Here is a 13,471-nt window from a genome sequence, read left to right on the forward strand (position 1 = left end):
CCTCACGATCACCTCCTGAAGCTCTGCTTGACCCGCAGGTGGGGATGTGTCTTCCTCTGTGTTCACTGTGCATCTCTCTCTCTTTTATTTCAACATGATACTGCTGGGGAAAGGGCGTGGCTCGTTTGCTATACATCCCAGCACCTGACACAGTTCCTGGTAGGAATTCAACACATATATGTTGAGTTGAACTAAGGATGGCTCCGCAAATCTGCCTTATAGTGGACTCCCCACTGGCGTCCACTGGTCCCCCGGCTGCTGGGAGTGTTGTCTGCTATGGCTCACAGTCGAGTCCCTCCCTAAGAACTGCCCTCAGCCAGATGGAGCGGCTGTGCCCAAAGTTACAACCCTCCCCCAGAGACAGTCAATAGCCAATGGCTGATCCACGTGGGGGAACATCTGGGTTCCTTGCCTCTGAAGGGCCATCCCAACTTCAGAACCCTCATGGGCTTGGCTGAGGCGTCCTTTGCACCAGCCTCAAAGCCGCCCCTTCTCCCTCATCCGGCCCTGCCCCCTCCCTCCCCGACAGGGGTGGTTCCCCGGTAACTCTCTTGCTCACAAATCTCCATTTCAGAGTCTCTTCCTGGCGGGGCCGATCCACGACAGGACTATTGCTTCCAGCCAGTAAACTGGGCAACTATTTCCCTGTTGCCCAGTAAAGCAGAATGCATTTTCCAGCCTTTTCCTTACTATTTGACACTAGAAACAAGTGATCTTTCCTGAGGGGTTTTTATTGTTTGTAACAGTAGAGAAACACAAAGGACATAAAAAGGCTCCTTCAACGCTCCTTCATTTCTTCCTGGAAACCTTCCTCTTTGCCTCCCACCCCCATTTCCCTTATTTAACAAAGCAGACCTGATGGGAAAGACCTAAGTGCACAAGGGTGCTAGTCATGGTGAATCTTAGGTAAACACAGAACTCAGTAAAGCAAACATTTCAGAAGAAAGCTCAGTCATTGGCTGTCCTGGGTGTTTTACTGCAGGAGCTGAGGTGAGATGAAGGCTGAGAAGGGGTGGGGACTAGAGAGGAAGAAGGAGGGGGAGGAGGAGGAGCACCAGCAGCATCCCTATTCCAGGCCCGTGATAAGGAGAATGAAAATCAAGGTCCCTGTGTATTAGCAAAATAAAAGGTTAAGTAAGTAAGATGCTTTTATTACCTTAATGCTGCTTCTTTTCCTATGCTTCTTCCCCTTTTCCAGTTGAAACAGATAGCCTTCAGAATTGCTACGGCTAATTTTCACTTGGTTTCTTTGGCTTCTCTCTGAACTGAGTTGTGATTCACTTTCCACCCTTGACGGTATGGGTGGAAGCGTGACGCCGGGCAAGGCCCCTTCGTGGGGATGCACCTCAGTCAGATGCATTAGGGCTTGCTGGTGCCGCTCCATTGTCTGGGTGAGCCGTGAGTCTGGAGAAGCACTAGCAGGTTGGCTCTCAGAGGAAGAATGGAACTTCCTTAAAGGAAAAAAAAAAAAAGCACAAATCTGTTAATGAAACCTAGATACATAAGACTTTTAGCATAAAAGTCTTTATGAACCATTAATTTGATGTCTTTATCACTCCCCCAGTCAAATTAATGTTCTTTAGCTTAATCTTTTCATAAATACATTAATTTCTTAATATCCTCTATTTTTTCTTTAGGATATTCTAGCTCTTACTTAGAACTTTCATTTAGTGCATTCAGAATAGAAAAAACATCATTCTGAAAAATCAAAGGCATTCCCACCACAAAACACCTGGACAGATTGGATTAAATTAAACAAATGCCCTTTTAATTAGATAGTTGGATTTGTAAGAGAGACAGGGAATCTTCAGAGACCACGAACTAAACAGAAACTAAAACTAAAGCAGATTTAGATAAGATGAAGCTATGGCTTTCTTTGAGGGAGTTTGGACCCAAGTGCTTGAGTTTCACCATTCAACACTGGTATGGGATATGTGAGATCTTGGCTCTGTGTCGGGCAGAGAATCAGAACTGAGATGCCTGCGTGAAGGCTGTAACCCTTGAAGAGCTACACCCTCAATAAAAAGGCAGATTAGTGAAAAACTCATTCACCAGCCTTGGGAAACAACAAAGCAAGCCTATCTGTCTTAATGTAGGCTCTGAGGTGGGAAAAAAATTCCCTGTGAATAGCTATGGGACAATATTTGGGGTTCAAATTTACCTTCCCCACATAATCATGGAAATCCAACACCAAGAAATTAACATAAAGTGATCCTAGAGGAAGGATACCTCTGTAGTATCTGTCAGAAGCAAGTTCTCTGGAGGGATACATTCCCACCCAAGCCTGCCTAGGTGTCTACAGATAAGATGGATAAACATAAGTTCACAATCCAAAATCCTAGAACATGTGAGTAAATAACCTACCAAGTATGAGAATCAGCAGATACACATGCACACACACACACAAAGCAGTAGTAGATTTCTAAGAACTTAAGGTAATTGAATATTAGATAGCATTCATAAGGAAGCATGTTTATAATGATTAAAGACATGAAAGAAGAAATCAAAACCCCGAGAAATATATTCTGAAAAAATAACAGGAAGGTTTTAATCAGAACCATATAGAACTCCTAGACATGAAAAACACCATTACTGAAATTTACAACTCAGTGGATACACTAAAGAGCATATTGGAGCTGAAGAGACTTAGAAACTTAGAGGAAATTTCTCAGAAAGAAGCATAGAGGGATAAGAGATGGAAATAAGAAACAGTTAAAAAGACACAGAGTCTAGAATAAGAGAATCAAATATACATCTACTTGGTGTTCCTGAAGGAAAATTAGAGCAAATTTGGGAGACATAATATTCAAAGGAAAAATGGGTGATAATTTTCCAGAATTTATGAAAGAAATGAACCCTCAGATTTAGGAATCCCAGAAAAATCACAAGCAGGATTACAAATTTCAAACCTAGATACATCACAGCGAAGCTTCAGAACACCAAAAACAGAGACCTCAAAACCAAGAAGAGAAAAAAAGACAAAGACAAAAAGAATGATAATTACATTGATAAAAGACTTTTCAAAGAAATAGAGAAGCCAGGAAATAGAAAAACAGTGTTTTCAAAGAGGTTAATTCTTTATCAAGTTAAACATAATTTAAGATAGAGAGGAAAGTAAAGGAATTTCTGGTAAATTTACCAGTGAAATGTACTTGCTGAAAGAACTTCTAAAGGATCTACTTCAGGAAGAAAGAGTAAAATGGAAAAAAGAATGGGAGGCAAAGACAATAATAAACAACTGGTTAAATCTAAAACAGCACTGACTCTATACAACAATAATAAAACAACGATTAGTTTTAGAGATATAAGATGCTGGATAAAAATAATATGTATGACACAAAGGGTGACTGGATTAGAACAATCCGATGATTTTGAATATGTCTGCAGAAGAATAGAAATTTTAACACTAGACTAGTTAATAATGTAAGTTTAAAAAAAAGAGAGAATAGAAAGAGAATATGCATTTCCAAATCAGTAGAGGGAAAAAGTAGCAGAAAGTTCTATCAGTTCAACAGACAATATTAAAAAAATAAAGACAATACGTATTGGAAAAAGTAGGGTGGCTAGGACAAATTAAGATAGTAGAAATTAATCGAAATATATGAGTATCACAAAAAAATGTAAGTAGTTTAAAGTTTAATATCTGCCCACAAATAACAACAAAAGAAAAGCCAAACAAAAAAACACATGAGAACTAAATAGTTTTACTGGAAAATTCTATGAAATCTTCAAGAAGCAGTTCCAATTGTACATGAAGTCTCCCGGAGGATATAAAACGGGGGAATTATTTTAAGGCTGGTATAATCTTGATAACACATCCAGACGGGGGCCAATGACAGATTGGAGAATTTTAATCCAGTCTCACTTCCTGCATGTGAATGTTAAATCCTAAACAGTGTTAACAAATCAAATCAAGCAATATATTAAAATAGTATGACAAGTTGGGTTAGTCCTAGGAATAAAAGGATGATGGAATGTTAGAAAATCTGTTAACACATTTAGCCACATAAAGGATTCAAGGAGAAAAATTTTCAATTGATGCAGAGAATTTGATAACATTAAACATCTATTTATGATAGAAGTTCTTTGCAGGAAAAAAATAGGAATAGGAGGTCATTTCCTATTTATCTCCCTAATTACTAAAAATTAAATATTTTTAATGGCAAAAATGTTAGACTCACTCCCTCTAAAGTCAGGAAAAAAAGACGAGAATGCCTGCTATCTATCTATCACTATCTCTTCTAGGAAGCGAATTCCGAATCTTATTAATTGTACATTCCATACTTCCAAGTGGAACACTTAAATGTCTTCTGATTAATTCATGTGTGTCAAATTGTCTCCCTACTTTGAAAATAAGCTCCTTGAAGGTTCCCATGCATCATACTACTTTTGTATCTTTTATAGCATTTTAGTCCTATATTCAGCCATATCAGGTATGTAATAAACACATTTGACTGAATGATATCAAGAAACACCCCGATTTTAAAAATAACTTTTCTTTCTTCTAATTGTAGAAGTAATGCATCTACATTGTAGGGAACTTGGACAACTCAGAAAATATAAAGAAGAAATTAAAAATAATCCCAATCTCTCTTGCCAGAAATAACCACTATTGACATTTTGGTGCGTTTTTCATCTTCTCTGCACATTTTGACATAGTAGATAGAGCTCATACTCCTTAAGTATAATTTTTGCACTGTACTATTTTCTCTTTATAGAAGCATTTCTTCATAAACATGGTTTTTAATGGTTACATGATATTAAATATTATAATTAATCTAAACATTTCCTTATCCAATGATTGTTGTCATTTCTGTAAATGATATATATATATATTTTATTGAAGTGTAGCTGATGTACAATGCTGTGACAATCTCTGCTGTACAGCAAAGTGACTCAGTTGTACACATATAGACATTCTTTTTTTGTATTCTTTTCCGTTGTGGTTTATCATAGGATACTGAATACAGTTCCCTGTGCTATACAGTAGGACCTGTTGTTTATCCATCCTAAATGTAATAGTTTGCATCTACTAACCCCGAATTCCCGGTCCATCCCTCTCCCTCCCCTCCTCTCCCTTGGTAACCACAAGTCTGTTCTCTATGTCCGTGATTCTGTTTCTGTTTTGTAGATAGGGTCATTTGTGCCATATTTTAGATTCCACATATAAGTGATATCATATGGTTGTAAATGATATTTTTACACCCACGTGTTTTATTTTTCTGTATTTTAGATTATTTTATTAGGATAGACCATTACAGAGTTGGAGAGAATTTGTTCCCTCTGAACATTACTTGCGACCCTTAAAATATACTGATCTTTTTTGACTGGGTCCCTCTGCCCTTCTCCCTCCAACCTCTGGTTTAATGACAGTATAAAAAGTAAAGGAGACAGGGAAGAAGAAAAGAAATACATCAAAAGTGGACTATTTTCTGCAGAAATCAGAGGCAAGGACGTCGTTAGGAGAATTTTTCCTCTTGCCTGACCATCGCCATGAATGCCCCCCGCCCCTCCACCCCATCCTCCCCCTCCTAGCTTTCTCTAGCAGCCTCTCATTACTCTAGAAAACCACTTGAGAACAAGGAATTCTTACCATAATATTTCTAAGTTCTTATACTTTGTTTCTGTATAAGTCCCTTTGGGTTGCTTCTTATTTTCAGTTGATCCATTATCATTTATGTTAGAAACAGACTGAGAGCCTTTCTGGCTAAGGGATGCATGCTTCTTAGTAAGTTCATGAAGATAGTTCAAGTCCATATTGGAAAGAGGGTCAATGTGTAGCTGCTGATATGAAAATCTTTTCTCTTCTTGGTCTTTGTGTCCTCTTTCTGTATTAACATTCATCATTGAGTGATACCTGGTAGAATTTTTATATAATACCTTGTCAGAAACCTGGTGTGGTGGAGCAAATTTATTGGAGGTTACTTTGGGTTCCTGGCTTCTCGGTATACCTGAGTATTGTAAATCATTGTTCGGGGCATTCATCATCACGACTGTTTCCTGTTTCACTGCAGTATCTATAGGCTTATTTGGGGTTTGCTGCTGTCTGGAAGAGTTATTCTGGTTTCCTTGACTGACAACCAGCTCTTCAGTCACCAAAGACTTTGGGCCATGCCGGTGTTTATGCTGTTTTCGAATCTTGTGCTTGGCTGGTCTTCTGGAAGGTTGCTGGCCATTGGTTGTTTCTGAAGATTGACCTCTGGGTCCACTGCTTGATTTTGCATTTTCAAATTGAGACCAGTGTTCCTGGTAATCCTAAAAAGATATTTTTAGTTAATATAAAGTTAAAAGATTGGCACTCTTCACAAATTTTAGTGTTTCTCAAACTGGGAGTTAAGACTTCTAGGAAGGTGACCACAGAATTGAAAAGAGATAAAGAAGGAGAACAGAGGGTCCTTTCCTCATTTCGGGCAATGAGAGGGTGATTAGCTGAGTGGTTCCTCCTGGCAGTTTCAGATTATGAATTTTCTAGAAAGAAATAGCTTAGAATGGGCATTATATTAAGGGCAAGTCTTTGACTTAAAATGTTGTAAAATGAAGTATTACCAAATGGGGGAAAAAAGCAGCTTTACCTCTAAAGAGCTGCATACAACGGAAGTGCAGATCAACATCAAAATATGCAAGTTTATCTTAACTAAGATGAATATTTAAAAAAATATTATCCAGAAAGAACATCAACAATTTGCTTTACCCACCAAGTACAAGTTTAATATGAAATACAATTCAGATTATCAGATCTCCTTACTCATATAGGTCAGAAGCTAGAAATGATCTCTTCACCAGATGAAACAAATTAGATTTTATTCAGAGGATTATAAAAGAGTCTGCGCAGTGATAGGACATCTGTGAAACCACAAGGGTTGTTTTGCTTCTGTTCCTTAATATAGCCTGTACTTAGGCAATCAAACATCTGGGGGAAATATTTCAATTTCAGAGCAGTCTTTATGCTTTCCAAAGTCTTGTAACAACAAAATGTACTCCTGGTATAATAGATACACTATGTAACTATATTGTGCTAAGCCATTTAGACATATTTCCCGAGGAATAAAGCGCTCATTACTTTGTGAAAAACTAGCTGAGTTAAGAGGCCTTTGGAAAGAATGATTAAATGCTTACTGAAAACAGTCAGAGGACCATATGCCTCAGTGTGTTATATAACTGCAACATAATTCTTCCTTGCTGAACACACGTATAAAAAGCCTCTGTGGCCTGTATCTATGCAACGTTAATCGAAAAATGCAAGTTACCCAGATCATTTGAGAAAAAAACTTGAATAAATCATGTTTTTACTCAAATTGTTTTAAGGATAAGTTCAACTTTTATTTCACTTTTCTGATATAATTGCTAAGGCTCATCCTACTCCTGTATAATATCATTTAATGGTATTCTATTTCTCATGAAATCTCATTATAATGATAAGGTTGAGATTATTCAATTTAAAACAGTAATATACAATATGACTTCTTATATCAGATTTTCAAGTAAGAATGACTTATAATTCAAAATTTAGAGTAAGTTTTTAGAATTTGAACTTTCTGGAGGATTGGCCAGGTTCTTAGTAGCGCCTCTAAACTTTAAATTTTTACCTGCGGTGCTCCAAAAAAGAAAAAACTTCCTTTTCTATCTGTATTTCAATTAAGAAGGGTCCTTCCTTTCATGCAATATGTTGAGCTGCATGGGGGAAATGTGGGCAAGGAGGCTCTGCCAACAGACAGCCCAAGAGCATCCTTCCTTGTAGTGGATCCAGAAGAACATAGTTATTTACACTCTTGTAGGTGTGTTCATGAAACACAGTGGCTCTTTTCATGGCTGTCATCACTGTTCTTGAAGGTCAGAAAAGATCCCTCTTTGCTATGACCTAGAGATATTTATTAATGCTGATAGTGTCATTCTTTTCAATATTTGTTCAGCCTTCTTTTAAATTGAAGGATAGTTGATTTACAATGTTGTGTTAATTTCTGTTGTACAGCCAAGTGACTCAGTTTTACACATATATACATTCTTTTTTTTTTTTTTTAATAGCATAGACTCTGAATGGTTTTCCCTTGTACACAATGCTTTCTATTGGCTTTTTTTTTTTTAAAGATTTCATTTTGCCTTTATTCTTTTTTAAATTTTATTTATTTATTTATTTATTCATTTATGGCTGTGTTGGGTCTTCGTTTCTGTGCGAGGGCTTTCTCTAGTTGCGGCAAGTGGGGGCCACTCTTCATCGCGGTGCGCAGGCCACTCACTATCGCGGCCTCTCTTGTTGAGGAGCACAGGCTCCAGATGCGCAGGCTCAGCAATTGTGGCTCACGGGCCTAGTCGCTCCGCGGCATGTGGGATCTTCCCAGACCAGGGCTCGAACCCGTGTCCTCTGCATTGGCAGGCAGACTCTCAACCGCTGCGCCACCAGGGAAGCCCTACATTCTTTTTTTATATTCTTTTCCGTTATGGTTTATCACAGGATCTTGAATATAGCTCCCTGTGCTATATAGTAGGACCTTGTTATTTATCCATTCTATCTGTAATGGTTTGCATCTGCTAATCCCAAACTCCCAGTTCATCCCTCCCCCACTTCTCCTTCCCGTTGGCAACCACAAGTCTGTTCTCTCTGTCTTTGGGTCTGTTTCTCTTTCGTGCATAAGTTCACTTGTGTTATATTTCAGATTCCACATATAAGTGATATCATATGGTGTCTGTCTTTCTCTTTCTGACTTATTTCACTTAGTATGATAATCTCTAAGTCCAACCATGCTTGTTCAGCCTTTAAATTGCTAGAAAAATAAGTGACCAGGAACTCCTTTTCTGCTGGCGTCTGACTGTATTTGTCCAGCTCTCTCTCATTTCCACCAAAAAAACCTATCAAGAATTTTTTTTCCTGGGGTACCAGACCCCAAATCTTGGGTTACCACTTGGTCTTAATCATGTTATACCTTTTGCAACTGACAATTCAGATGACAATAGTGCTCTTCACAGGGTGCTTTGTCAACAAGGCCAAGGACTCATCATTCCATGAGAAACTTCAATTGCCTCGAGTGTTAAATCCACTGTTCATGTAAATGTAAGTGCCCAGAGACGGCATTTCAGTCTCCAGAAAGAAAGACGTTTATGGGCTTGGTGTGATTTCTCTCACCTTCCGAGCAGCCTACTTGAGATCTGAGGTTTACTAAAGATTTATTACCTACAATTGAGGCATCAGGTGTCACTCTTTAGGTGGCAAGACCCTAGTTCCCTGAAGTTAATATACAAAGCCATTCTCAGGCTATTTAATCTCCATCAGCACCGAAAGCCTCTATTTCATCCCCCTCTCACTGGGGTTCTTTTGTTACCAACACTCACCATCAGTCCGGACTACATGCACTCAGAATAACTGCTTAATGGCAGTAGGTTTTCCCAGCACACACAAAGCACAGTCCTTTGGCTGGAGCGTTAGCACCGGGGTCTCCCGATGCCTAATGCTGGGATGATAATTTCTCAGTAAGATCTGTGCTCAGTTATTAATGCTCCTTCCTACTGTGCCATCGGAGGGAAGTCTGCCCCCAACCCTGAGAAAGGCAGCATCTGGCTATTTCTCTTTCACGACTTTTCCCGTTTACATGACATAAGCAGAGGGAAGAATACATGCTTTGATGTCAGCCAAAATGTTAATCTGCTTTAAAACAAAAGCCGTTCTTGTTCTTAGTCACCCTGATCGACCCTGGAGTCCTGAGGGTTGTGCCTGGGCTCCAAGATTAGCTCTGAAGTTTCTTTTGTGTTTACTAACAACAAAACACACATTCTCTGAGTCTGGGTTATACATTCCATTCGATAATATTAATAAAATTTAGAGAACACAGTAGCTCTAATTTTCAGTGCTAGTATAGAAGGACTCTATGCTCAGGTGAATAAAAGCGGCATAGCTCTGTTGATAGTGCTGGAGGAAAACCAAATGAATAGCTCTTTGGAAAGGTGGCAAGATCACTTAGGATGTGGTCACAAGGATGTTGACATAAATAAGTCAAAGATGCTACATATCTTTCGCGCTATCATTTATTTTCCTTGTCTAGAGAGGCAAGAGTTATTTTATTTAGAGGCAAGAAAGGAAACATCCTGTTTCATTCTTTTGAAGACTCATGTATTTGGGGAACTTTCTTCTTTCCCACTGACAGCATGCTCCTTTCCTGGGAAGGATCTTCTGCTGGTGGGAGTGTACCCTCTTGCACTGGCCAGCAAGGGTCTGACCCTTAGCTCAGTACTGTGTCTGGTTCTGAGCACACAGTGGAAATGGGATTTGGAAAATCTGTGAAGATTCACAGGAGAGCACAAAACGATTCAGGGCAACAAGACCTATGTGGACAGGTAAAGTGACGACGGATTGCTTGGCTTGAAGTAAGGATCTTAGGCATGTGTAGGGCACTTACATAGAAAATGATGAGGATGACCATCAATTCTCAGTATTTTTTTAAAATAGATCTTTATTGGAGTATAATTACTTCACAATACCGTGTTAGTTTCTGTTGTACAACAAAGCGAATCAGCCATATGCATGCACATGTCCCCATATCCCCTCCCTCTTGAGTCTCCCTCCCATCCTCCCAATCCCACCCCTCTAGGTCATTGCAAAGCACTGAGCCAATCTCCCTGTGCTATGCAGCTGCTTCCCACCAGCCAACTATTTTACATTTGGTAGTGTATGTATGTCGATGCTACTCTCACTTCGCCCAGCTTTGCCCTCCCATCCCACATCATCAAGTCCATTTTCTATGTCTGTCTCTTTATTCCTGCCCTGCAACTAGGTTCATCAGTACCTTTTTTTTTTTTCAGATTCCATATATACGTGTTAGCATACGGTATTTGTTTTTCTCTTTCTGACTGACTTCACTCTGTATGACAGACTCTAGGTCCATCTACCTCACTACAAATAACTCAATTTCGTTTCTTTTTATGCCTGAGTAATATTCCATTGTATATATGTACCACATCTTCTTTATCCATTCATCTCTTGATGGACATTTAGGTTGGTTGCATGTCCTGGCTATTGTAAATAGTGCTTCAATGAACACTGTGGTGCATGTTTCTTTTTGAATTATGGTTTTCTCAGGGTATATGCCCAGTAGTGGGATTGCTGGGTCATCTGTTAGTTCTATTTTTAGTTTTTTAAGGAACCTCCATTCTGTTTTCCATAGTGGTTGTATCAACTTACATTCCCACCAACACTGCAGGAGGGTTCCCTTTTCACCACACCCTTTCCAGCATTTATTGTTTCTAGATTTTTTGATAATGGCCATTCTGACTGGTGTGCCATTCTGACCAGCGTGAGGTGACACGTCATTGTAGTTTTGATTTGCATTTCTCTAATAATTAGTGATGTTGAGCATCTTTTCATGTGCCTCTTGGCCATCTGTATGTCTTCCTTGGTGAAATGTCTATTTAGGTCTTCCGCCCAATTTTTAACTGGATTGTTTGTTTTTTTAATGTTGAGCTCCATGAGCTGTTTGTATTTTTTGGAGATTAATCCTTTGTCTGTTGTTTCATTTGCAAATATTTTCTCCCATTCTGAGGGTTGTCTTTTTGTCTCATTTATGGTTTCCTTTGCTGTGCAAAAGCTTTTAAGTTTAATTAAGTCCCATTTGTTTATTTTTGTTTTTATTTCCGTTACCCTAGGAGGTGGGTCAAAAAATATCTTGCTGTGGTTTATTTAAGAGTGTTTTTCCTATGTTTTCCTCCATTTGTAGTTTATTTTTGTGTATGGTGTTAGGTAGTGTTCTAATTTCATTCTTTTACATGTAGCTGTCCAGTTTTCCCAGCACCGCTTATTGAAGAGGCTGTCTTTTCTCCATTGTAAGTTCTTGCCTCCTTTGTCGTAAATTAGCTGACCATACGTGTGTGGGTTTATCTCTGGGCTTTCTACCCTGTTCCATTGATCTATATTTCTGTTTTTGTGCCAGTACCATACTGTCTTGATTACTGTAGCTTTGTGGTATAGTTTGAAGTCGGGGAGCCTGACTCCTCCAGCTCCGTTTTTCTTTCTCAAGATTGCTTTGGCAGCCCTTGGGTACTGATATTCGGGGGGAAAAAAGGAACACCCATGTGTTAAAAAAAAAAAAAGATTGCTTTGGCTATTCGGGGTCTTTTGTGTTTCCATACGAATTGTAAAATTTTTTGTTCTAATTCTGTGAAGAATGCCATTGGTAGTTTGTTAGGGATTGCACTGAATCTATAGATTGCTTTGGGTAGTATAGTCATCTTCATGATATTGATTCTTGCAATCCAAGAACATGGTATATTTCTCCACCTGTTTATGTCATCTTTGATTTCTTTCATCAGTGTTTTATAGTTTTCTGAGTACAACAAGTCTTTCACCTCCTTAGGCAGGTTTATTCCTAGGTATTTTATTCTTTTGTTGCAATGGTAAATGGGAGTGTTTCCTTAATTTCTCTTTCTGAGTTTTCGTTGTTGGTGTATAGGAACGCCAGAGATTTCTGTGCATTAATTTTGTATCCTGCAACCTTACCAAATTCATTGATTAGTTCTAGTTGTTTTCTGGTGGCATCTTTAGGATTTTCTATGTATAGTTTCATGTCATCGGTAAACAGTGACAGTTTTACTTCTTCTTTTCCAATTTGTATTCCTTTTATTTATTTTTCTTCTCTGATTGCCGTGGCTAGGACTTCCAAAACTATGTTGAATAAGAGTGGTGAGAGTGGACATTCTTGTCTTGTTCCTGATCTTAGTGGAAATGCTTTCAGTTTTTCACCATTGAGTATGATGCTTGCTGTGGGTTTGTCATATATGGCCTTTATTATGTTGAGGTAGGTTCCCTCTATGCCCATTTTCTGGAGTTTTTTTTTTTTTAATCATAAATGGGTATTGAATTTTGTTGAAAGCTTTTTCTGCATCTATTGAGATGATCATATGGTTTTTATTCCTCAATTTGTTAATGTGGTGTATCACATTGATTGATTTGCATATATTGAAGAATCCTTGCATCCCTGGATAAATCCCACTTGATCATGGTGTATGATCCTTTTAATGTGCTGTTGGATTCTGTTTGCTAGTATTTTGTTCAGGATTTTTGCATCTATGTTCATCAGTGATATTGGTCTGTAATTTTCTTTTTTTGTGATATCTTTTTCTGGTTTTGGTATCAGGGTGATGGTGGCTGCATAGAATGAATTTGGGAGCGTTTCTCCCTCTGCAATTTTTTGGAAGAGTTTGAGAAGGATTGGTCTTAACTCTTCTCTAAATGTTTGATAGAATTCACCTGTGAAGCCATCTGGTCCTGGACTTTTGTTTGTTGGAAGATTTTTAATAGCAGTTTCAATTTCATCACTTGTGATAGGTCTGTTTATATTTTCTAATTCTTCCTAGTTCAGTCTTGGAAAATTGTACCCTTCCAAGAATTTTTCCATTTCTTCGTGGTTGTCCATTTTATTGGCATATAGTTGTTTGTAGTAGTCTCTTATAATCCTTTGTATTTCTGCAGTGTCAGTTGTGATTTCTCCTT

General features: G+C 38.4%; 1 protein-coding gene across 3 annotated transcripts in view; it reads right to left on the minus strand.

Annotated features, from left to right (window-relative positions):
• JHY (junctional cadherin complex regulator) overlaps positions 1-13,471 on the minus strand; it is a 60,801-nt gene that overhangs the window by 7,356 nt on the left and 39,974 nt on the right. For all 3 annotated transcript variants that reach the window (XM_061203288.1, XM_061203287.1, XM_061203286.1), the window contains 2 exons: positions 5,594-6,255; positions 1,157-1,451 (listed from right to left, as the gene is read on the minus strand). In XM_061203288.1, coding sequence (XP_061059271.1) covers positions 1,157-1,451; positions 5,594-6,255 — 957 coding nt within the window. The remainder of the gene's footprint in view (positions 1-1,156; positions 1,452-5,593; positions 6,256-13,471) is intronic.

Source organism: Eubalaena glacialis, chromosome 10 (genome assembly GCF_028564815.1).
Source record: "Eubalaena glacialis isolate mEubGla1 chromosome 10, mEubGla1.1.hap2.+ XY, whole genome shotgun sequence".
Lineage (NCBI taxonomy): Eukaryota > Metazoa > Chordata > Mammalia > Artiodactyla > Balaenidae > Eubalaena > Eubalaena glacialis.